At 43.9% G+C, this 23292-nt stretch overlaps 2 protein-coding genes across 2 annotated transcripts in view; one reads left to right on the top strand and one right to left on the bottom strand.

The window, feature by feature from the left end:
* Positions 1–2403: 2403 nt before the first annotated feature.
* Positions 2404–5935, bottom strand: LOC106567454 (D(1)-like dopamine receptor). The gene has a single exon (XM_045693391.2). It carries the CDS (start codon positions 4466–4468, stop codon positions 3149–3151), a length of 1320 nt encoding a protein of 439 aa, XP_045549347.2. The 5' UTR covers positions 4469–5935; the 3' UTR covers positions 2404–3148.
* Positions 5936–7739: 1804 nt separating this feature from the next.
* Positions 7740–23292, top strand: part of rad50 (RAD50 homolog, double strand break repair protein) — a 109722-nt gene continuing 94169 nt past the window's right edge. The window contains exon 1 of the mRNA XM_082960228.1: positions 7740–7946. The gene's annotated coding sequence lies outside the window, so the exon portion shown is untranslated. The remainder of the gene's footprint in view (positions 7947–23292) is intronic.

Genomic DNA, 23292 nt, shown 5'->3' on the forward strand with positions numbered 1-23292 from the left:
TAAAGAAAATAATGTACTTTTTATCGTAAAGAAAATAATGTACTTTTTACTCCATACATTTTCCCTGACACCCAAAAGCACTCATTACATTTTGAAAGCTTAGCAGGACAGGAAAATGGTCCAATTCACGCACTTATCAAGAGAACATCCCTGCGCATCCCTACGGCCTCTGATCTGGTGGACTCATTAAACACACATGCTTCATTTGTAAATTATGTCTGAGTGTTGGAGTGTGCCCCTGGCTATCCGTAGAAAAATAATAACAGAAATAAAACAGTGCCGTCTGGTTTGCTTAATATAAGAAATTTGAAATGATTTATACTTTTACTTTTACTCTTGATACTTAAGTGTATTTTAGCAATAATATTTACTTTTGAAACTTAAGTATATTTAAAACCAAATACTTTTACTCAAGTAGTATTTTACTGGGTGACTTTCACTTTTACTTGAGTCATTTTCTATTAAGGTATCTTTACTTTTACTCAAGTATGACAATTAGGTACTTTTTCCACCCCTGCTGTTATTGTAGAAAATGAAAAAAGGCCAACCTTCACTTGACATAGTTGCATGTAGTTGCTGCAGTTTTGCCTTCGTCAATGACATAATAGCTTTGAAAAAACATTTACAAAATATCAGATGCTACTATATCAAGTCAGCACTGTTTTTACTTCAATATTATGGGATTGGTGGCTTCCAGAGCCATGAATTTAAACATGGCTCTGGTGCCTTCTACACTCTTAAAAAAAGGGTTCCAAAGGGGTTCTTCGGCTGTCCCCATAGAATAACCCTTTTTGGTTCAAGGTAGAACCCTTTTTGGTTGCAGGTACAACTCTTTTGGGCTCCATGTAGAACCCTCTGTGGAAAGGGTTCTACATGGAAGCCAAAAGGATTCTACCTGGAACCAAAAATTGTTTTTCAAAGAGTTCTCCTATGGGGACAGCCGAAGAACCCGTTTAGGTTCTAGATAGCACCCTGTGACAATTAGAGTGGAGCTGAACAGTGAGCACGTTCCACCATTATCTACAAAATGACATAGACAGAGGTCTTCTCAGAGAGAGTTCATATTTTGACACTTGTCATAGAAGACTTGTCATAGATGGACATACACTCTAATTAAGAATCCAGGGTCAGGCTAATACAATTAAGCCATAAAAACTCAATAGGAGAGCAATACAGGAGTGGGTGGAGCTAGGCAACTCATAAGTAACATGTTGATCCACAAACTTTCTTCCTTTTTGAATTTATGTCATATTTCATTTCCCAGAACAACAAATATAATAATGAATTTGAGACCAATACCATTAAATGACTTACCCTATTCAATGGAGGACAACTCTGCTTTTACAGCCGGAGATACGAGAACAAGGTTGACGTCTGGAAACAACTAAACCACAATGCATTAACTCTAGTTAATGTTTACATCAAACCCCTGGCCATGGGACTTCCCATCATGGAACTATGATAAATTGTTGATGTCACACTTCTGTAAAGAGTGTGAAAATATGTTCTGCACCCAATTCACACTGTGAAATTACATCCAATGTAGATTCATGCAATGCCTTCTGATATTAACAACCATATGAACTAGTTGAAGGCCTTAACCACACAAGCTCTATATAATTGTTCATATTTTATGAACGTTTCGTTTGCCATCTGTCAAATTCAATATAGATTTCAGTACTGCAGAGAGAACAACTTAACAGTCAGAGGTACAAATTAGAGAATTGATCAGCAGAGTCAAAGGACCAAAGCATACAGTGGGTGGCTTCAATCTGGCAGCTATAAGCGCAACAATAGTTCCACTGTTACCTAAAACATCACAGCACCAGCTTAAGCAATTCACAATATGTAATTTCAGCGGTTTAGCAAAGGTCACAAAGTGTCAATTGTGTTCTGGTTGGGTGACCAGTGACTTGCATAAGGTACAGGATTGACATTTTTCTTTTATGCATTGATGGCATTTACTGCTGCACACTAAGCAGTTTTTTTCTCTTCGTGCCAACAGAACGTTAATAGAATCAGAATCAGTTCTCTGCATTAGTACAGTAAAAGGGTGCGTCCGAAATGGAATCCTATTTCATATTTAGAGCTCTACTTTGACAAAAGCCTTTTAGGATCTGGTCAAAAGGAGTGCACTATATAAGGAATAGGAGATGCACACCTGAAGGAGTGTCTGATAGGCCTGACTTGCCAACAGGATCACTGATGCCCTAAGAGTGTGAAGAGGTAACACTTGTTAAGCGGAGAGTGTCTTGTGGGAGAGAGTAATAGGGACAATCAGAATGAGCTTCATCTACTCCAGTTGGAGAATGCATTTACTACAAAAGGGGAATAAAACTGAAATATTTAGAAATATGGCATACTTGGCATAAGATGTTGTAACTGTGAACATTAAAGGCATTTAAAGCATGCCTCAGTTATCGACACAGTGTTCTAAATGTCAAATGCATACATGTGTATACATCATACCTTACCACCACCCTACCACTCTGAGGCTTACCACTTTGTCACAACAATGTAAATGCAAGAGTTGATGAGGGTTGTTTTCAATTATTTACACCATCCTATGGTCATATTATTTTACTCAGTTGTCATTACCACCGAAGTGTCTTCAACTCTCCAATATGTTAGGATAAATAAAAACCAATTAATTACACACTGTGGTTGACATAAATAAAATGAGCAAAACCAATTATCTTTATAGTTCTGTATGGAGAATATGAAACGCACTGTATACATAAATGTAAAGCACTTACAAGACATTTAGCTAATATTTCTAGTTCTTTCTCCATGTTATAACGGCATCCAGGATATTTGTAACATCAATACTGTACATATATGCAAATGTATACGTATTTGTAAATACAACACATGTATACACGTGTGTATTTCTTTTTTCTTTATTCAAGTTATGGAACATTTATCAACAAATCTGTCTATACTTCATTAATACATGCTGAAGGTGTTTTGCAGATAGTTAACCAGGATAAAGTGCCTTCATTTGAAACATTCTGTAGATTTCCATAGTGATTAGAGTTTTAAGGTTTGCAGTGAAGCTCAGTTTGTATACCCCACCTTTGCTAGGCATACTGCCTGGTCTCTCCCTCTGTGGGTTCCTTCTATTTTTGTATACCAATACGTACACCAATCAACATCTCACAGTTTTGTGTTGGCCGTTCTGAGTTATAGGATTAATCACATCTGCATCGCTGTCCAAGTTTCCAGAAAGAGACGGGGACAGTTTCTCCAAGGTCTTAATCCCAACCTCATTCTTCTTCTGCAGCTCCGCCTCCCGACACAGGATGCTGTGGGGAATCACATAGGTGGCATTGTTTCTCTCCTTGGGAATGTGCCCTTTAGGCTGATACTGGGACGCAGGTGGCTGAGCTCCATTGTTGTTGATGCTCACTATCTCTATGGCATTGCTGCCCGGGCAGAGTCTGTGGCAGCCCAGCAGGATGGAGAATGCTTTGCGGAAGTCCGCGTTGAAGGCATATATGATGGGGTTGAGTGAGGAGTTGGCCCAGCCAAACCAGACGAACACGTCAAAGGTAGCAGGGCTAATGCAGAAGAAATCAGAGGTGCTGTTGGCCTCACAGAAGGGCACCATGCAGTTGAGGATAAAGAAGGGCAGCCAGCAGCATACAAACACCCCCATTATGACAGAGAGGGTCTTTAGGACTTTGGTTTCTCTTTTGAAAGACATCTTGAAGGAGCTCTCCGTCTCCATGTTGGAGTTGTTCCCCATACTGCTGTGGCGGTTCTTGGCACTCTCCGCAGCCCTCTCCAGGGCTGAGATTCTCCTGATTTGTATCTGGGCAATTCTGTAAATCCGGGTGTAAGTCACGATCATGATTGCCACAGGGATGTAGAAGCTGATGAGGGAGGAGGAGATGGCATAAGTCCTGTTAAGGCTGGAGTCGCAATTGTCCGGAGGCAGCTCCCCGTAAGTGCTGTTGAGCTCCAACACTGCAGCCTTGTGCCAATTCAACTGCACGGGGATGAAGGAGATAAGCACGGACAGAGTCCATGCCACACTGATCATAATAAATGCCACCTTGGGTGTCATCTTCCTCTCATAGCGGAACGGGCTTGAGATCGCCCAATATCTGTCCACGCTGATGACACACAAGTTCAAAATGGACGCTGTGGAGCACATGATGTCGAATGCCACCCAGATGTTGCAAAAGGCTCCGAAGGGCCAGAAGCCCACGATCTCTGTCGTTGCCTTCCATGGCATCACCAAGATGGCCACCAGCAGGTCTGAGATGGCCAAAGAGATCACAAAGAAGTTGGTGACCTTTGAACGTAGGTGGCGGAACTTGGTGACGGCAACACATACCAGTGTGTTCCCCAGCAGTGTGGTCAGGATGAGCGCAAAGAGAAAGCAGCCTGTCAAAACGCGCTTGGATGAGTTTCTCTCTGGCAAATTATCGCTATCACGGACCATGGAGAAGTTCAAATCCATGTTTCTGTCAGCTTGTAGAGATGGAAATCACCCCATAATTCCAATCACCTGAAGTCAGGATAATTAGATGGAAAATGTAGCCTTGGCCTCTTGCCTGGGGACAAGCTCATTTGGAGGTTGGGTCACCATGCTCATCACAACGATCATCTTGCAGAATAGTGTCTATAAATATTTCAAAAAGCAATCGTTAGAAATTAGCCCAAAAATTCATCCTGTTCATGAATTCTCGAAGACATTCTAATGTTAGAGCAGCAGTTCTCAACGAAAGGTATTCCAGCTGTTATTGAAGAGTTGAATATGATGTATGCTACCAATCTAAACTTTTCTTTGATCTTATGTCTATTTCCATGAGCTGTCAGCAGTCATCTGAAACTTTCCCACCATATTCTCGCAGGCATGTTACGTAAACAGAGGCTGGGCCAATCATTAGCCTTATATATGGGCTCATCAATACAGTCTATTGATCATATTTGCACTGATCATATTTGCAATGCATTTATCTGATTTGTTCAATGACTGACAAGGCGTGTCCATCTGATTATATTTGTGCTCCGATTGACACTCCATCCAGGACAAGCATTAGACTTTGTAACTGCAATGCACATGCACTGGACCTACCGCATGACGATTTGGACTGTGATAGAAATGTAGACATAATCACGACTCCTCCCAAAAACATTGTTGGAAAGAAATGCATTCGCATCATAACAACAAAATAAATACATTGCCTGTGTCTTTGCACATGAAACGTGGCTTCTGCCTTTGTTTTATGAAAAATGTGCATTCAAGTTTCCATAAGCACCAATAAAAACATGTCAGGCTACATTTTACTGTGGAGCAACACATAACCGTAATCCTGGAGCTCAATCCGTTCGTGCGGTCCGTTTTTGCCACACATCAAGTCTCGAAAATTGCAATGAGACTCCATGGAAGATGATCTGTCAACTTTTTTCAAACAAACGGGTTTTTTTTGCCGATGCCGTTAAATCCTCAAAGAAAGCTCAATGGTAAACCATCATTTACATGGAAATAGTAGGCTCTATTTATTCTCCTTCCCCCCATCTATACACCAGAAGCGCACGCCTCTCTGCTCTCCTCCTCTCTTCGCGTGTGTTCCGGATGCAGCCCCAGTACCGCCAGCAATGTGTAATTAACATTAAATTAAGTCCTTTCGAAATTCACTCTACTTTCACATGAAAAACTGTGCGACCACATCCAGAGAAGGTGCAAATACCGTCCAATAGAGTCAATTCAACTCGTTTATCTTCTCACAAGCTCTAAATCAACAACAATAAGCGTAGTTTACGAGTTTTCCTAAACGTTACGCACTGGATGTCGTGCCTCTTTTGTTTTGTTACTTTCTTCTTATTTTGAAGTTATTGTGAAGAGATCCCGATTCCGTTTTAGTCTCCTCATCCAGCAATGACGTGTCTAAAGTGAAGTCTCTCACTTGTAGATTGAGGGAAGATGAGAGGGTGTCGGAAACGTCCCCATCTGCTTTTCTCCAGCTCATTAAGAAAATCAGCTCATACTTCAGCATGGTGAAATGTGCTTATTTGATCCTATTAAAGCCCACGCACTCTTCTATATTGATATTAGATGTATAATTACATATTTATACAGTAGCCTAATATTACAGCTAGGCCTACTATTAAACACATTGGGTACAGTATGTCATATAAGGGATTTGATGAAACTTAAAATAAAATGAACCATGGAATTATTAAAATATCTTATGGTGAAATTGTCTTGAAGTTGAACACGAAGAGAATATTTTTGCACAATGAGGCACAATGAGGCCATCTACTGGAGCCCATTTTAAGTAATCATAAAAAATGAAAATATGATATGCTGCAAACTTAAATTACTATCATCATTGACATGACAGAATAAGAAATATGCAATTCTAAAGATGTTTTAGTAATTACATTATTAATACACCAACACAATATATAGAGAAACAATGAGAAATGGATAGATCAATAAAACCCCTGACCAGTGCTCTGTTTTCTTCATATTTGCTGTGAATTTCAGAGTCAATGCAGACATCAAATTTTTCTGCATATACAGTGCATTCTGAAAGTATTCAGACCCCTTGACTTTTTCCACATTTTGTTACGTTACAGCCTTATTCTAAAATGTATTCAATTATTGTTTTTCCTCATCATTCTACACACATTACCCCATAAGGACAAAGCAAAAACAGGTTTTTAGAAATGTGTGCAAATGTATTAAGAAAAAAAATGAAATATCACATTTACATAAGTATTCACACCCTTTACTCAGTACTTTGTTGAAGCACCTTTGGCAGCAATTACAGCCTTGAGTCTTCTTGGGTATGAAGCTACAAGCTTGGCACACCTGTATTTGGGGAGTTTCTCCCATTCTTCTCTGCAGATCCTCTCAAGCTCTGACAGGTTGGATGGGGAGCATCGCTGCCCAACTATTTTCAGGTTTCTCCAGAGATGTTCGACCGTAGAAATGGTGCCAGGTTTCCCCCAGATGTAGCGCTTGGCATTCAGGCCAAAGAGTTCAATTTTGCTTTCATCAGACCAGAGAATCTTCTTTCTCATGGTCTGAGTCCTTTAGGTGCCTTTTGGCAAACTCCAAGCGGGCTGTCATGTGCCTTTTACTGAGGAGTGGCTTTCGTCTGGTCACTCTACCATAAAGGCCTGATTGGTGGTTTGCTGCAGATATGGTTGTCCTTCTGGTAGGGCTGGGCGATATGGCCAAAATCTCATATCCCGATATAGGTCATTTCATATCCCGATAACGATACATATCACGATATAGCACATCTTCTGTAAATTCAATTAATAAATAGTTTATATAAAATTACCACATTGTAAAGGCCTATTTCTTATTACATTTTGAAATATACTCAACAAATAAAAGGTACTTACTCATATTTGATTATTTCTCCTTTTATTTAGAACCTTTGTGCAAATGTTCAATTAAGCATGTAACAGAATATAACATATTCATGTATAAAATCTAAAAAGGTAAATAGAACACTTCAACTATAGTTGCAAACAAAATAAATATAGGCCTAATATATATATATATATATATATTGTGGCAAAGAAGGGGGTCGAGTGATAAATGGCAGATATGTGAGGGCAGAACTACTAAACGGGCTCTGCCCGATCACTAAAATGGCCACCCCGATCAGAACTACAGATCACAAAACTACAATTCCCAGAAGCAAGGGGAACCCTCAGAAGGTGGAGCCGACCCACAGATAAAAGGTCAAGAAAAACCAGGAAGAGCGAGAGAGAGGGCGGGAAGGATCTATGAACCATAGAGAAAGAGACAATCTACATTGGCTGGATTTACCGTGTATGAGCTGGACTGTTTTGGACTTACCTGTTGGCGTTTAGACCTGGACCTACCGAGAACCAGATTTGTGTACCGAACCCTGCTATCCTTGACCTTACCTGCGGCCTGGGTGGACCAGGACAGCGAAACAAACACATAGGTACTGTCATGTTCGAAAGAACTTTCATTCTGGGCTGACTTTGGTGACAGTTTCCCACTTAATTTGTGACAAACGCTCCTAACTTTGAAGAGGTTTGCCACAATATATATATATATTTTGGGAGGCTTGCCTGTGATGGGGTAGGTTCCTTGTTACTTGTCAATCATTGGCTTATTGGTGAAATCAGCAATCAGACAATATCTTCTTTAAGTAAATCAATTAAACCTTTATTAATGCAATTGCAGACAGAAAATGACAATGGAAACAGAGTGTTTCAGAGTAAGCATTGTCCACTGTCACACAAGATCAACATTTTCCACTGTCAAAACCAGACAGTGGTTACTTCTCTTTATCTAGTTTCGGTCTGACTCAGACCTAGCCTGCAAGCGCACTCTTGCAACAGCTAGGGCTTAACCACAAAGATTAATATAGATGGCTTGTGCAACGTATAGTGGCAGTTTTTAGGCACATGGCAACAGTATCTATTATAAGGCCTGCAGCAAAACATATGAATCTTAAGGTCCCCTTAATCAATAAAGGCCTCTGAGGGTTTCTGGGACCCATCTCCTACACCAGTTTTGCATGTTATTTTGGCATTAATACGTGTCACATATAAATTTGGTACCTTGGGTCGAGTGTTAACACCAACTCACAAAACCCCCGTTTTTCAACCGTGTAAATTGGGGCCATGTCTTTGCAGATGTAAGTTGTAACGGCAGCTGTTATCTCCTTCCATCTTCATGAATATTTGTCACATGGTGTGCCGCGCACAGATGCCTCTTGCAACATCTGAGTCAGGAGTTTGTTTTGAGCACTCGGCTGTACTTTTTTGGGTCTCTCTGTTCTGTTTCACATGATTCTTGCGTAGGTGGTGAAAGAGGTTAGTGGTGTTTGAGCCTGTTGTCGGGACAGGCCTGCGGCATATTTTGCAGAGGATGGTTTTCTGGTCCGTGTCAGACTTTTCTTACCTAAACCACGTCCATGCGACCGAAGTAGCCCCTCTTTTACATATGAGCTCCGTTGCTCTGTGTCACGTTCACTCTCCTCCATGTTTGTTTGTGTTGCAAATTTCCTTCCACACGTGGTGGAAGAACAGAAAGCGTTGTCCAATTGACAAAAAATATTGCCATAAAGTGTGTGATTTGATACACAACGAAATAAACGAGCATAATATGAAACAATAGATGTTTTTATATCATCACACAATATATATCGTCATACCGCCCAGCCCTACCATCTGGAAGGTTCTACAATCTCCACAGGGGAAATCTGAAGCTCTGTCAGTGACCATTTGGGTTCTTGGTCACCTCCCTGACCAAGGCCCTCCCCTAGCAAGAGCTGGTGGTTCTAAACCTCTTCCATTTAAGAATGATGGAGGAAACTGTGTTCTTAGGGACCTTCAATACTGCAGAAATATTTTGGTACCCTTCCTCAGATCTGTCCCTCCACACAATCCTGTCTCGGAGCTCTACAGACAATTCCTTTGACCTCGTGGCTTGGTTTTTACTTTGACATGCACTGTCAACTGTGGGACCTTACATACACAGATGTGTGCCTTTCCAAATCATGTCCAATCAATTGAATTTACCACAGGTGGACTACAATCCAGTTGTAGAAAAATCTCAAGGTTGATAAGTGGAAGCAGGATGCACCTGAGCTCAATTTCGAGTCTCATAGCAAATGGTCTGAATGCTTACTGTTGAAGTCAGAAGTTTACATACACTTAGGTTGGAGTCATTAAAACTTGTTTTTCAACCTCTCCACAAATTTCTTGTTAACAAACTATAGTTTTGGCAAGTTGTTTAGGACATCTCCTTTGTGCATGACACAAGTCATTTTTCCAACAATTGTTTACAGACAGATTATTTCACTTGTAATTCACTGTATCACAATTCCAGTGGGTCAGATGTTTACATACACAAAATTGACTGTGCCTTTAAACAGCTTGGAAAATTCCTGAAAATTAGGTCATTGCTTTAGAATCTTCGGATAGAATAATTGACATCATTTGAGTCAATTGGAGGTGTACCTGTGGATGTATTTCAAGGCCTACCTTCAAACTCAGTGCCTCTTTGCTTGACATCATGGGAAAATCAAAAGAAATCAGCCAAGACCTCAGAAAAAAATTGTTGACCTCCACAAGTCTGGTTCATCCTTGGGAGCAATTTCCAAACTCCTGAAGGTACCACGTTCATCTGTACAAACATTAGTATGCAAGTATAAACACCATGGGACCACACAGCCGTCATACCGCTCAGGAAGGAGACGCGTTCTGTCTCCTAGAGATGAACGTATTTTGATGCGAAAAGTGCAAATCAATCCCAGAACAACAGCAAAGGACCTTGTGAAGATGCTGGAGGAAGCAGGTACAAAAGTATCCATATCCACAGGAAAACAAGTCATATATCGACATAACCTGAAAGGCCGCTCAGCAGGGAAGAAGCCACTGCTCCAAAAGCACTATTAAAAAAAGTCAGACTACGGTTTGCAACTGCACATGGGGACAAAGATCATACTTTTTGGAGAAATGTCCTCTGGTCTGATGAAACAAAAATAGAACTGTTTGGCTATAATGACCATCGTTATGCTTGGAGGAAAAAGGGGGAGGCTTGCAACCCGAAGAACACCATCCCAACCGTGTAGCACTGGGGTGGCAGCATCATGTTGTGGGGGTGCTTTGCTGCAGGAGGGACTGGTGCACTTCACAAAATAGATGGCATCATGAGGCAGGAAAATTATGTGGATATATTGAAGCAACATCTCAAAACATCAGTCAGGAAGTTTAAGCTTGGTCGCAAATGGGTCTTCCAAATGGACAATGACCCCAAGCATACTTCCAAAGTTGTGGCAAAATGGCTTAAGGACAACAAAGTCAAGGTATTGGAGTGGCCATCACAAAGCCCTGACCTCAATCCCATAGAACATTTGTGGGCAGAACTGAAAAAGCGTGTGCAAGCAAGGAGGCCTGCAAACCTGACTCAGTTACACCAGCTCTGTCAGGAGGAATGGGCCAAAATTCACCCAACTTATTGTGGGAAGCCTGTGGAAGGCTACCCAAAACGTTTGACCCAAGTAAAACAATTTAAAGGCAATGCTACCAAATACTAATTGAGTGTATGTAAACTTCTGACCCACTGGGAATGTGATAAATCATTCTCTCTACTATTATTCTGACATTTCATATTCTTAAAATAAAGTGGTGACCCTAACTGACCTAAGACAAGATGCTAGGAATAAATGTCAGGAATTGTAAAAAACTGAGTTTAATTGTTTTTGGCTAAGGTGTATGTAAATGTCCGACAACAACTATATTGGTATCACTCCGCGGCGGAGGGATACATCCGAGGTGAGGATTTACAGATTTATTCCAGTGTACAACTGTGTCCCGGCTGGGGTCTGCCCCTATACAGTGGGGGGGGAAAGTATTTGATCCCCTGCTGATTTTGTACGTTTGCCCACTTACAAAGAAATGATCAGTCTATAATTTTAATGGTAGGTTTATTTGAACCGTGAGAGACAGAATAACAAACCAAAAAAATCCAGAAAAATGCATGTCGAAAATGTTATAAAATGATTAGCATTTTAATGAGGGAAATAAGTATTTGACCCCTCTGCAAAACATGACTTAGTACTTGGTGGCAAAACCCCTGTTGGCAATCACAGAGGTCAGACGTTTCTTGTAGTTGGCCACCAGGTTTGCAAACATCTCAGGAGGGATTTTGTCCCACTCCTCTTTGCAGATCTTCTCCAAGTCATTAAGGTTTCTATGCTGACGTTTGGCAACTCGAACCTTCAGCTCCCTCCACAGAATTTCTATGGGATTAAGGTCTGGAGACTGGCTAGGCCACTCCAGGACCTTAATGTGCTTCTTCTTGAGCCACTCCTTTGTTGCCTTGGCCGTGTGTTTTGGGTCATTGTCATGCTGGAATACCAATCCACGACCCATTTTCAATGCCCTGGCTGAGGGGAGGAGGTTTTCACCCAAGATTTGACGGTACATGGCCCCAAACACGGCGAGTTAAGTTGATGTCAAAGAGCTCCATTTTGGTCTCCTCTGACAACAACACTTTCACCAGTTGTCCTCTGAATCATTCAGATGTTCATTGGCAAACTTCAGACGGGCATGTATATGTATTCTTGAGCAGGGAGACCTTGCGGGCGCTGCAGGATTTCAGACCTTCAAGGCGTAGTGTGTTACCAATTGTTTTCTTGGTGACTATGGTCCCAGCTGCCTTGAGATCATTGACAAGATCCTCCTGTGTTGTTCTGGGCTGATTCCTCACCGTTCTCATGATCATTGCAACTCCACGAGGTGAGCTCTTGCATGGAGCCCCAGGCTGAGGGAGATTGACAGTTCTTTTGTGTTTCTTCCATTTGCGAACAATCGCACCAAATGTTGTCACCTTCTCATCAAGCTGCTTGGGGATGGTCTTGTAGCCCATTCCAGCCTTGTGTAGGTCTACAATCTTGTCCCTGACATCCTTGGAGATCTCTTTGGTCTTGGCCATGGTGGAGAGTTTGGAATCTGATTGATTGCTTCTGTGGACAGGTGTCTTTTCCACAGGTAACAAACTAAGATTAGGAGCACTCCCTTTAAGAGTGTGCTCCTAATCTCAGCTCGTTACCTGTATAAAAGACACCTGGGAGCCAGAAATCTTTCTGATTGAGAGGGGGTCAAATACTTATTTCCCTCATTAAAATGCAAATCAATGTATAACATTTCTGACATGTGTTTTTCAGGATATTTTTGTTGTTATTCTGTCTCTCACTGTTCAAATAAACCTACCATTAAAATTATAGACGGATCCTTTCTTTGTCAGTGGGCAAACGTACAGAATCAGCAGGGGAACAAATACTTTTTTCCCCCACTGTATATAGACCCCATGGCCGCGAATCACGTTCTCTTTAATTTTCTCGGCGGACGTCCGTGTGGTTGTAGGTACAAACTTTCTGAAGTTCGCTTGGTAAGTCACTGGTAAGTGTAATATCTTGTGTGGAAGTATACTCACTGCTGTTTGCAGCCTGGAGCAGCTGGCCACATGGCCAGCCCCTCTTGAGTGCTCCACTCACTGCGCGAGGTTGATCTGTATCTTCCGCCCGGGCTTTGTCGTGCTTGTGTTTCGTTAGCATTACACTACGACTCCGTGTGCATTAATATATTGGGGGCTCTTGCTGCCACAAACTGTAATTTACCTTATACAACTTCCCGACTGGCTTGTTCTATGTGTGTTGTGAATTGCTTTAACATGCTGCTGTCCTCTGATAATTATCCTGCAGGGTTTTTTGTTGTTCTTTCCCCTGCAGAGTGTGAGTATTATGGTGGGCTTTCCACTCCGTTGAGACATTAACTTTGGAGTTCCTTAACAGGCGTTACTCCGTACAGTGCTGTTTTACTGCTTGGACATTAAACCGGTAGGTAATATTGCAGTTGGCGTAAAACAAATAAATCAAAATCCATTACCTGGTTGCTGTTTTTTTTGTCTGCCTGTTTTTCCCACAGGGGTCTTCCCCTGTGTTTGCAGAGGTACTGGGTAATTTATACCTCCCCGGGTTCCTATCCTCCAAGCGGGTCACGACATAGCTCTCCCAGGGCGTCAGACCCCTGCTCCGTGGCCTTGTTGGCTTGGCTGAGCTTATGGCTTCCCTTTGTGACAGGTGTGATGGTGGCATCCCCCCTGGGGATCCGCATACCTCATGTATGCACTGACTGGGTTTGAGCCACACGGAGAGGGTGGTGAAGCGCCCTACTGGATGCCTGTTTTGTGTGGTTTTCTCAGAACGCCTGCACCTGGCATCATTGGAGGCCATGCGCGAGTGGGTCGGCCAGGCTCGGGACGAGCTCCCTCCCTCAGGAATGGTGCGACAGTGAGCTGTTAGTCCCTCTACTGGACCCAGTACCCCTCCCAGGAAGAGTGGCCGGAGCCACCGCAGGCAGAGCCCATCTGCTGCCAGTCCTGGACAGGGGCATGAGTCGGACCACTGGGACCACCTTGAATGGAGGGCGCATGCACTGCGTCAGGAGGTTGATAGCTTCGATGGTGACAACAGCTGTTCCCTGTTGGCCAGTGATGGGCTATTCCTGGGGGACGATGCTGGCACTGTTCACCACCGTGAGCTAGGCTACCAGGCTGACAGGCCATCATAAGCTGCCAGCGGGGCTTCATCGCCCCCCCAGCGACTCGAGAGGCTATGAGGAGCCTACTCACTTGGGTAGCCACTGCACTGGACATCAACTGGTGAAAGCCACATATGGATCCCTCTGCTCTCTTGACCGCCTTACCCTCTGCTCTCTTGGCCTACCTGCAGACCATGTTTTCCTGGCTGCCGGAGGGCACATAGGAGCTCCTCCGGGAAGTGATGGAGGTGTCTCTTCTGCTTTCCCTGCTCCAGAGGGATGTGGCCCGCACCAACGGACGGGCCATGGTGCAGGTGGTTACCTCCCAGCGCCATCTCTGGCTGGCCCAATCCCGTCTGCCACCTGCGGCTGGAGATCTCCTCACTCCTGAACAAGGGTGCCATCCGCAGGATCGTGACATGATAGCGGCTTGGTGGGTTTTACTCCACTTATATTGAGGTCCCAAAAAGAGACTGAGGGTTTCGACCGATTCTGGACCTCCGCAACCTCAATGAGTACTTGAAGGTACTGAGGTTCCACATGCTCTCCCCAACCATGTGTTGCAGGCCATGTCCAGGAACCAGTGGTTTGTGACGCTGGACCTGAGGGATGCGTACTTCCATGTTGCTGTTCACCCAGCTCATTGGCAGTACCTCCAATTCACTTTCAAAGGGACGGCTTACGAATTCATGGTTCTTCCCTTCGGCCTCTCCTTGGCACCCTGCACTTTCACAAAGTGCATGGACACTGTCCTGGCACAACTCACATCCCGAGGATTGTTGATCCTCAATTACCTGGATGATTGGCTGATTTGTGCCCCGATCAGGACCCAGGTCCTGTCAGACAGAGACATGCTCCTGACCCACATCGGCAGGCTGGGCATTACTGTAAACAACAAGAAGAGTCATCTGACGCACACCCAGAGGGTGGCCTTCATTGGCATGGAACTGGACAGTCCTCATGAGAGCATGCCTGCCCATCAGAAGGGCTCAGGCGATCTTATCTTGCCTCGACCACTTTAGGCAGGGGCGAGTAGTATCCGCGCTGACCTGCCAACGCCTTTTGGGCTTACTGACGGTGTCCTCGTTGCTGATTCCTCTAACCCTGTTCCATCTCCGGCCTCTTCAACGGTGGTTCAACTCCCACCGGCTGCACCCGAAGCGCCACCGTCACCCAGCTGCGGGTGACCGCACAGGGCCTCAGGGCATTGTTGAGGTAGTGCTGTTGCTCCTTTCTCTCAGGTGGGGTGGAGATTCTGAGGAGGTGCCGCCGGGAGCTCGTCAGCACAGACGCCTCCCATCAGCTGGTGGGGTGTGACCAAAGGCAGGTCGGCCAGCGGCTGTTGGCTACCCCCTTGCAGCGGCAGGCACATCAATACACTAGAGCTCTGAGATGTACTGCTGGCCCTGTGGTCTTTCCTTCCACATCTGAAAGGAAGACATCCTGGTGAGAACGGACAACACCACCGCCTCAGTCTCATAGCACGGGAGCTCCTTCTCTGGGCTCAGGGACGTCTAGCATCTCTACGCGCAGTGCACGCACCTGACATCCTGAGTGTGGCAGTGGATATGCTCTCGAGGGAGGGCCCGCCACCTTGGGACTGGAGCCTACATCCCCAGGTAGGGCAGCACCTGTGGGACAAGTTTGGGAGGGCGCAGGTGGACCTGTTTGCCTCCCTGGACAATGCACACTGCCCCCTGTGGTACTCCATGTTGGAGCCACCAGGGCCTCTGGGTTTGGATGCTCTGGTTCACGATTGGCCAGGGCTGGAGCTTTACGCATTTCCCCCCTTTTCCCCTAATCCAGGGTGTGATGGACAGAACCAGGATGGCAGAGCATCGTCTGCTTCTGGTGGCCCCATACTGGCCCAGACAACCCTGGTTCAGCCTTCTTCTGTCCCTGTTGTGTGGGACACCTTGCCAACTTCCCCTGAGACCAGACTTGCTGTCTCAGGCTGGGGGAACTCTGTGGCATCCGAGGCCACACCACCTCAGTCTGTGGACTTGGCCACTAAACGCAAGTCCACAGACATGTTAGCACTACAGAAGGGTGTAATGAACACCATGCAGATCGCAAGTGTGCCAGCTACAACCGTGGCATATCAGTTGCGCTGGTGGTTGTTCTGCTCTTGGTGCACTGGTATTGAGGTTGTACCCGAGTCATGCGGGGTGCAGTATGTCATCCAAAACCTGCAGTCTCGCTTGGCAGTCTCTACACTGAGAACATATTTGGCAGCAATATCTGCCTGCCATGTGGGGTGGATGGACAGGCCAGTGAGGTGCCATCCCTTGGTCTCCAGGTTTATGAAGGGGGTTTGTCACCTGTGTCCAGCTAGGACCCGCTCAAGGGCGAGCTGGGATCTGGATGTGGTCTTACCAGCATTGGTAAAGCCGCCTTTCGAACCATTGGAGTCTGCCTCCCCGAAACACCTCTCTATGAAGGAGATTTTTTTGTCGCAATTACTTTCATGTAGAGGATGGTTGAGCTCCATGCTTTTTCAGTAAATTCTGAGTGCTACCGGAATTACCCCGGGGGAGGAGTATATCTCTCTGCCCCAACCCCTCATTCCTCCCGACGGTTCTGATAGACAGGCATGTGAACATCCCTTTTGTCCTGTCTGCTTACGACCCCCGGCAGTGGCAGGGGAGGCTGGGCCTCCCTCCGGCATGCTGTGCCCTGTGAGGGCACTGGCTGCCTATGTGGAGCGGACACGGTCAGTGAGAACAACAGACCAGCTCTTTGTCTGCTATGGTGAGAGAGTCCTGGGGGCTGGACTATCAAAGCAGAGGCTCTCACTGGATCGTGGAAACGATTACGACAGCATACCGCCTGGCCGGCAGGCCAATGCTGGAATCTGTGGTGGCACATTCAACACGAGGTGTGGCTGCGTCCTGGGCTCTACTGGGAGGAGTGCCCCTCGCTGATATCTGTGCTGTGGCCAGCTGGGCTTCCTCTTGCAGCTTTGCTAGATTGTATTGGGTAAATGTGGCACCTCCCTCTGCAGTTGGTTCAGCGGTCCTGGGCGTCGCCTCCCCTTCTGCAGATTGTGTCAGGACCCCCCTTCCACATTGATGGCCTCTGCGTCACTGTCCCGCGCTGGTACTTCGCCACTGGCTGGACAGGTCCCTCTAGCACCGACTAATCTGATATGGGTATACCAATATATTGGAATGATCCAATATAGTGAAACATAACGAAGGTTATGTAACCACGGTTATGTGAGCTATACGGATCATTCCAATCCTCTACGGTGCTCGAGGCTCCTCAAAACTGATGTAGTGAACGCGGCCATGGGGTCTATATATGGGCAGACCCCAGCCGTGACATAGGTGTACACAGGAGTAAATCTGTAAATCCTCACCTCGGATGTATCCCTCCGCCGTGGAGTGATACCACTATATTGGAGTGATCCATATAGCTCACATAACCGTGGTTACATACATAACCTTCATTTTCATGGTTTACAGTCAGCCAAAACACCCTTAGTCTGTCAAAATAAAATTAGCTGTATTTCACAGCTGTCACCCACTCGCATGTCTCAACACTTGCTCACGTTCTGGTGGACTTCACACGAGAGAATTAACCCACTGGCTAGGTCAAATATCAATAACCCGACCTTAATAACCCACCACCAACAACCCAGTCTTGCTGTTTTTACAAAAAACAACCAACTATTGACCCAATGCCTGCATCCCAGCAATCGGGTCATCCAAACAACCAGTTTCTTTTTTTGTAATTTACATCTCAAAGCCTTGACCTGTCTGGTGCACACATAGTTCTCTGTCCTCCATTTGATTGAAGGCCTCAATCTGTATTTTTACCCTGTAACTGATTGCTTCTAGAAAGAGAGTAGGAACAACACATGATCAAGATGAGCTAGCTACTAGTTTAAAGCAATCTAATTGATACAAAGAATGACTGTATGGGCTACATTTATGAGAATACATGAATTTACTTACCTTATCAATCGTGAAGACGATTCACCAAAAAAAAACATATTTCCATGCATCCTCCTTCCAACACCATGGGTAGAGGAATCCATCTGAAAAAGTTTCAGAGCGTCAAAGATCATACCCCCAAAACATGCTAACCTCCCCTGCTATTGGTAATGGTGAGAGGTTACCATATCTTGGAGGTATTATCTTTGACCCTCTGAAACTTTCTCACTCATCATTATTCACGATTCTTTCAGGATTATCTGGAATCATGGTAGTATCCCCATTAATATTGAAGTGTTTAAAACATATTCTATTGTTATTTACAATAAAAGTGACTCCAAAATGAAATCTGAAACATAACCAAAACTAACTGCAAATGCATTCAATAAGTTTGTAGAGTCGCAAGCTTGATGTAGTCATTGCGTGCTAGGAATATGGTACCAAATACTAAACTTTTGACTACTTTATTTATAAGAATCTTTAGTGATGTCAATAATTTGGACATACGGAAGCCCTGAAGCCCAAGGCAAAAAATAATATGTCGACTCTTGGAATTATGTCATTTGAACCACTTAGTATCTTGTTTGAATAGTTTTAGTATATTGTTTGAATAGTTTTAGTATATTGTTTGAATGACTTAATTGTTATTTTGTCTACTTAGGCCTTTGTTATGCAGCTTCTCAGACCGGGTAATGGCTGCTGCAGCCATTTATTCACTGATTCCATCCATTGATATGATTATTCATTGACAGTTCTTTGATAGTCTAAAGCAAGGCTGCTTTTGAATGCCAGAGCATGTAAGTGGGCAAGTGGGGAGCGAGGAGCAGAGTGTAATTCGAGCAGATTTAAAAATGTTGTTGGACCTCTCTCCCGCTCCAATTTCACTTTGGTACTGTTTAGCCACAAGCTCTGGGCATACTCTGCCTAGCATTTTTCATATCCTTTATTACTCTTCTTTTAGTTACTGTGACCCCACCCACTGTATCAATCAATCAAATGTTTATAAAGCCCTTTTTACATAAGCAGATGTCACAAAGTGCTTATACAGAAACCCAGCCTAAAACCCCTAACAGCAAGCAATGCATATGTAGAAGCATGTGGCTAGGAAAAACTCCCTAGAAAGAAACCTAGAGGAACCAGGCTCTGATGGAGTGGCCAGTCCTCTTCTGGCTGTGCCGGGTGGAGATTTTAAGAGTACATGGCCATTAAGGCTAGATTCTTCTTCAAGATGTTCAACTTTTCATAGATGACCAGCAGGGTCAAATAATAATCACAGTGGTTGTAGAGGGTGCAACAGATCAGCACCTCAGGAGTAAATGTCAGTTGGCTCGAGACAGCAGGTGCGGTAGAGAGAGGGAGAGTCGAAAAAACTGCAGGTCCGGGACAAGGTAGCACATCTGGTGAACAGGTCAGGATTCCATAGCCGCAGTCAGAACAGTTGAAACTGGAGCCAGGAGTCATCAGGCTAGGTAGTCCTGAGGCATAGTCCTGGGGTTCAGGTCCTCCGGGAGGGGATGGAGAGAGAGAATTAGAGGGGGCATACTTAAAGTCGCACAGGACACCAGATAACAAGAAGAATTACACCACATATAACAGACTGACACTAGCCCCCCGGCACATAGACTATTGCAGAATAGATACTGGAGTCTGAGACGGGGGGGTTGGTGGATACTGTGGCCCCGTCCAACGATACCTCCGGACAGGGCCAACCAGGCAGGATATAACTCCACCCACTTTGCCAAAGCAAAGCCCCACACCACTAGAGGGGTATCAACAGACCACCAACTTACTTCCCTGAGACAAGGCTGAGTATAGCCCATGAAGATCTCCTCCACTGCACAAGCCCCGAGGGGGCGCAAAGCCGGATAGGAAGATCACGTCAGTGACTCAACCCACTCAAGTCGAGTATAGCGCAAAAAAAAGCCTGGCACAACGTAATGCACCCCTCCTAGGAACGGCATGGAAGAGCACTAGTAAGCCAGGGATTCAGCCCCCATAATAGGGTAAGAGATAAAGAAACCCAGTGGAGAGAGGGGAGTCGGCCAGGCAGAGACAGTAAGGGCGGTTCGTCATTCCAGTGCCTTGCCGTTCACCTTCACACCCCTGGGGCAGATTACACTCAAAGCATTTCGTATTATTCTTTACATAAATCCAAGACACTCAATTTAGTATGTAATGTTACATTTCGTATGCTATGTATTAATTTGTGGATGTCCATAATCCATTTCGTATGATATTTTACAAATTACAATTCCCATATGTTTCGAATTTGCAAACTGTACAATATGTTACGAATTTGCAAATGTACAATATGTTATGTTGCGGCTAACGGTCCCGTGTGGCTCAGTTGGTAGAGCATCGTGTTTGCAACGCCAGGGTTGTGGGTTTGATTCCCACGGGGGACCAGTACAGAGAAAAAAATGTATGAAAGGTATGCATTCAATACTGTAAGTCGCTCTGGATAAGAGTGTCTGCTAAATGACTAAAATGTAACGTTAGCTAGGTGGCTAACTCTAGCTAGCTGGCTAATGATAGCTAGGCTAGGGGTTAGAGTTAAGGTTAGTTTAAAGGGTTGGGGGAATGGTTAGCTGAAAAGGTTAAGTAGTTGCAAAGTAGCTAAAAAGTGATAAGTAGTTGAAAAACTGCTAATTAGCCACAATGCTAAAGTTGTCCGTGATGAGATTCGAACATGCAACCTTTAGGTTGCTGGACATTTCTGTTTTTTGCCTTAAGTAGCCTTCTGTCTTATGTAACCATACCAAATGTAACATATCACACTAATTTCAGTGTCCCGGATTTACATTCACTATGTTACGTCTAGTCCAGGCTGTTCAGCAAGCAAGCAGTCTCTAGCTAGCTAATACGGTAGCTAGCAAATTTTAGTTTCTCATTTGGAATTTCAGAAATACTGATTCTATCACGACAAAACACTTCAGCTAGATATAGAATTAGTGAAGTAGTGAAGACTTGCTTATAAAACAAATGTCAAAATATTAGCTACAGGTTTATAGTTCTTGGTAAAATTAACTCTGACTCGTTTGAGGATGTCTTCCCTGTAGCTCAGTTGGTAGAGCATGGTGTTTGCAACGCCAGGGTTGTGGGTTCGATTCCCACGGGGGGCCAGCAAAAAAATGTATGAAATGTATGCATTCACTACTGTAAGTCGCTCTGGATAAGAGCGTCTGCTAAATGACTAAAATGTAAATGTAAAATGTAGGATGAAACAGAGCTCAATGGACAATGTCACCTTGGTAACATTTTAGAATGTTAGGACATCATATTGTAGCCAAACTTATTTGTAGCTATCCCATGAGTGTTTGCTAGTTATCCTCTCCAGCGTCTGATCCCGTCAGCGGGATCAAAATCCAGCGAAAAATCATATCGCCAATTAGCATTAAAAAAAAATCATAATTTTTTTTTAAAAGAAATATATATATATTTTTTTTATAGATACACCTCTCCTGAATCGACCCACGTCGTCCGATTTCAAAAAGGTTTTACAGGAAAAGCAAATCATTAGATTATGTTAGATGAGTCCATTGTAAAAAGCAGCTTCATAGCCATTTTCCGACCAACCACTTGCATCACATATAATCAAAAAACAGCTAAATGCAGCACTAACCTTTTACAAACTTCATCAGATGGCACCCCTAGGACATCATGTTATACAATGCATGCATTCTTTTGTTCAATAAAGGTCATATTTATATATAAAAACAGCATTTTACATCTCTGTCTGACGTTGAATAAATAATTTCCCCTCAAATGCGTCCCGGTAAACAATGCTACAATTCCCTAGATTACTATCCGATAACGATTTTTTAAATTTATATTGTCAATCTAACATTTATAGATGAATATCTCTTGAGAACACCTGTCATACCAGATTTTAAATTAACTTTACTGGGTAATCACACTTTGCGATAAAAGGAGATGCGATACTCAGAAAATGAGCTAATATACAGAGCTCGGCGCCATCTTGGCACAATCGCATGTCACATCTCATCTTGTATAATATTGTCAATAATCGCCTACCTTTAGTTGTCTTCATCAGAAAGCATCCCAGGTCCACAACAGATGTATTTTCGGTCAAAAAAGTCCATACTTCACGTTCCATTAGCCTGCTGTTGGTAGCGCGTCCTTGGGCTCTCTCCAAATTCTCCGATGTGCGCAGGGCTGAAGTTTCGGATAAAATGATTCTCCCGCCTGTAGGTTCGTTCAAACATGTCAAACGTTGTAAAACATTAATCTTCAGGGCCTGTAACACCAAGAGAGCCAATAAGATTCGAGGGGGATGATTTAATTGTCTTTCAAACCCATTCCAAAGGTGGGGGTAGACATGGCCGCCGGCGTCATAATGGTGATGGCCCATCCCCTGTGACCAATTTCCAAAGAGTATCATTCACTGAGTTTCGACTGTATAAGGCTCAAACCACTGTGAAAAGACTGGCGACATCTAGTGGAAGCAATAGGAAGTGCTCACTGAACCATGGTTAACGGTGTGATTTATAGGGAAAGATGAGAAGTCGAGTCCACAATTCTGAATTCCACTTCCTGTTTCAATCGGTCTCGGGGTTTTGACTGCCATTTGAGTTCTGTTATACTCACAGACACCATTCAAACAGTTTTAGAAACTTTAGGGTGTTTTCTATCCATATATAATAAGTATATGCATGCCCTAGCTTCTGAGTTTGATTAGTAGGCCGTTGAAAATGGGAACGATTTTTTTTCAAAATGCGCTGTGGCGCCCCCTATCCTAGGGTATCCTCAAGTTATCAGACAGTTCAGTGCAGACGGTCGTCGTTGCGCTATCTGACGCGAGACAATGCTACAAACCCCGCAAAACAGCTTTTGGCTGTAATCGAAAAACAGACTGTCACTGCATGTGCAATGGTTAAATCACCAAAATAGAACACAGATTATTGTTATGTAAAATGTGCTCCACGCCTGTAATCTGTAAATCCCTAAAATACTGTTTAATTATCTAAATCCCCAAAGGGATAGGACGAATCTTCTTCGTGATATCAGACCAGGTTTGGCAGAAGGCATGAAGATCTCTGCCCGGTTTCAAAGCCCTAATTGATAAATATGGCCCAATATATTGTAACAGTTTTGTTTACAAAAGACCCCACAATTAGACATTAGTTAAACTTCTTCCCACCAGGGGTTGGAACCAAAATAATTTTCCAATCGTTTCGTTCTGAACAGAACCATTCATTTTTTAACTTCTGTTCCAACCAGCAAAATAAAGTTCTGAAACGATTCGAACCCCCAAAAAGTTATGTTTATATTG

The sequence above is a fragment of the Salmo salar genome, chromosome 13, assembly GCF_965601325.2.
Source record: "Salmo salar chromosome 13, fSalSal1, whole genome shotgun sequence".
In the NCBI taxonomy this organism is placed as follows: domain Eukaryota; kingdom Metazoa; phylum Chordata; class Actinopteri; order Salmoniformes; family Salmonidae; genus Salmo; species Salmo salar.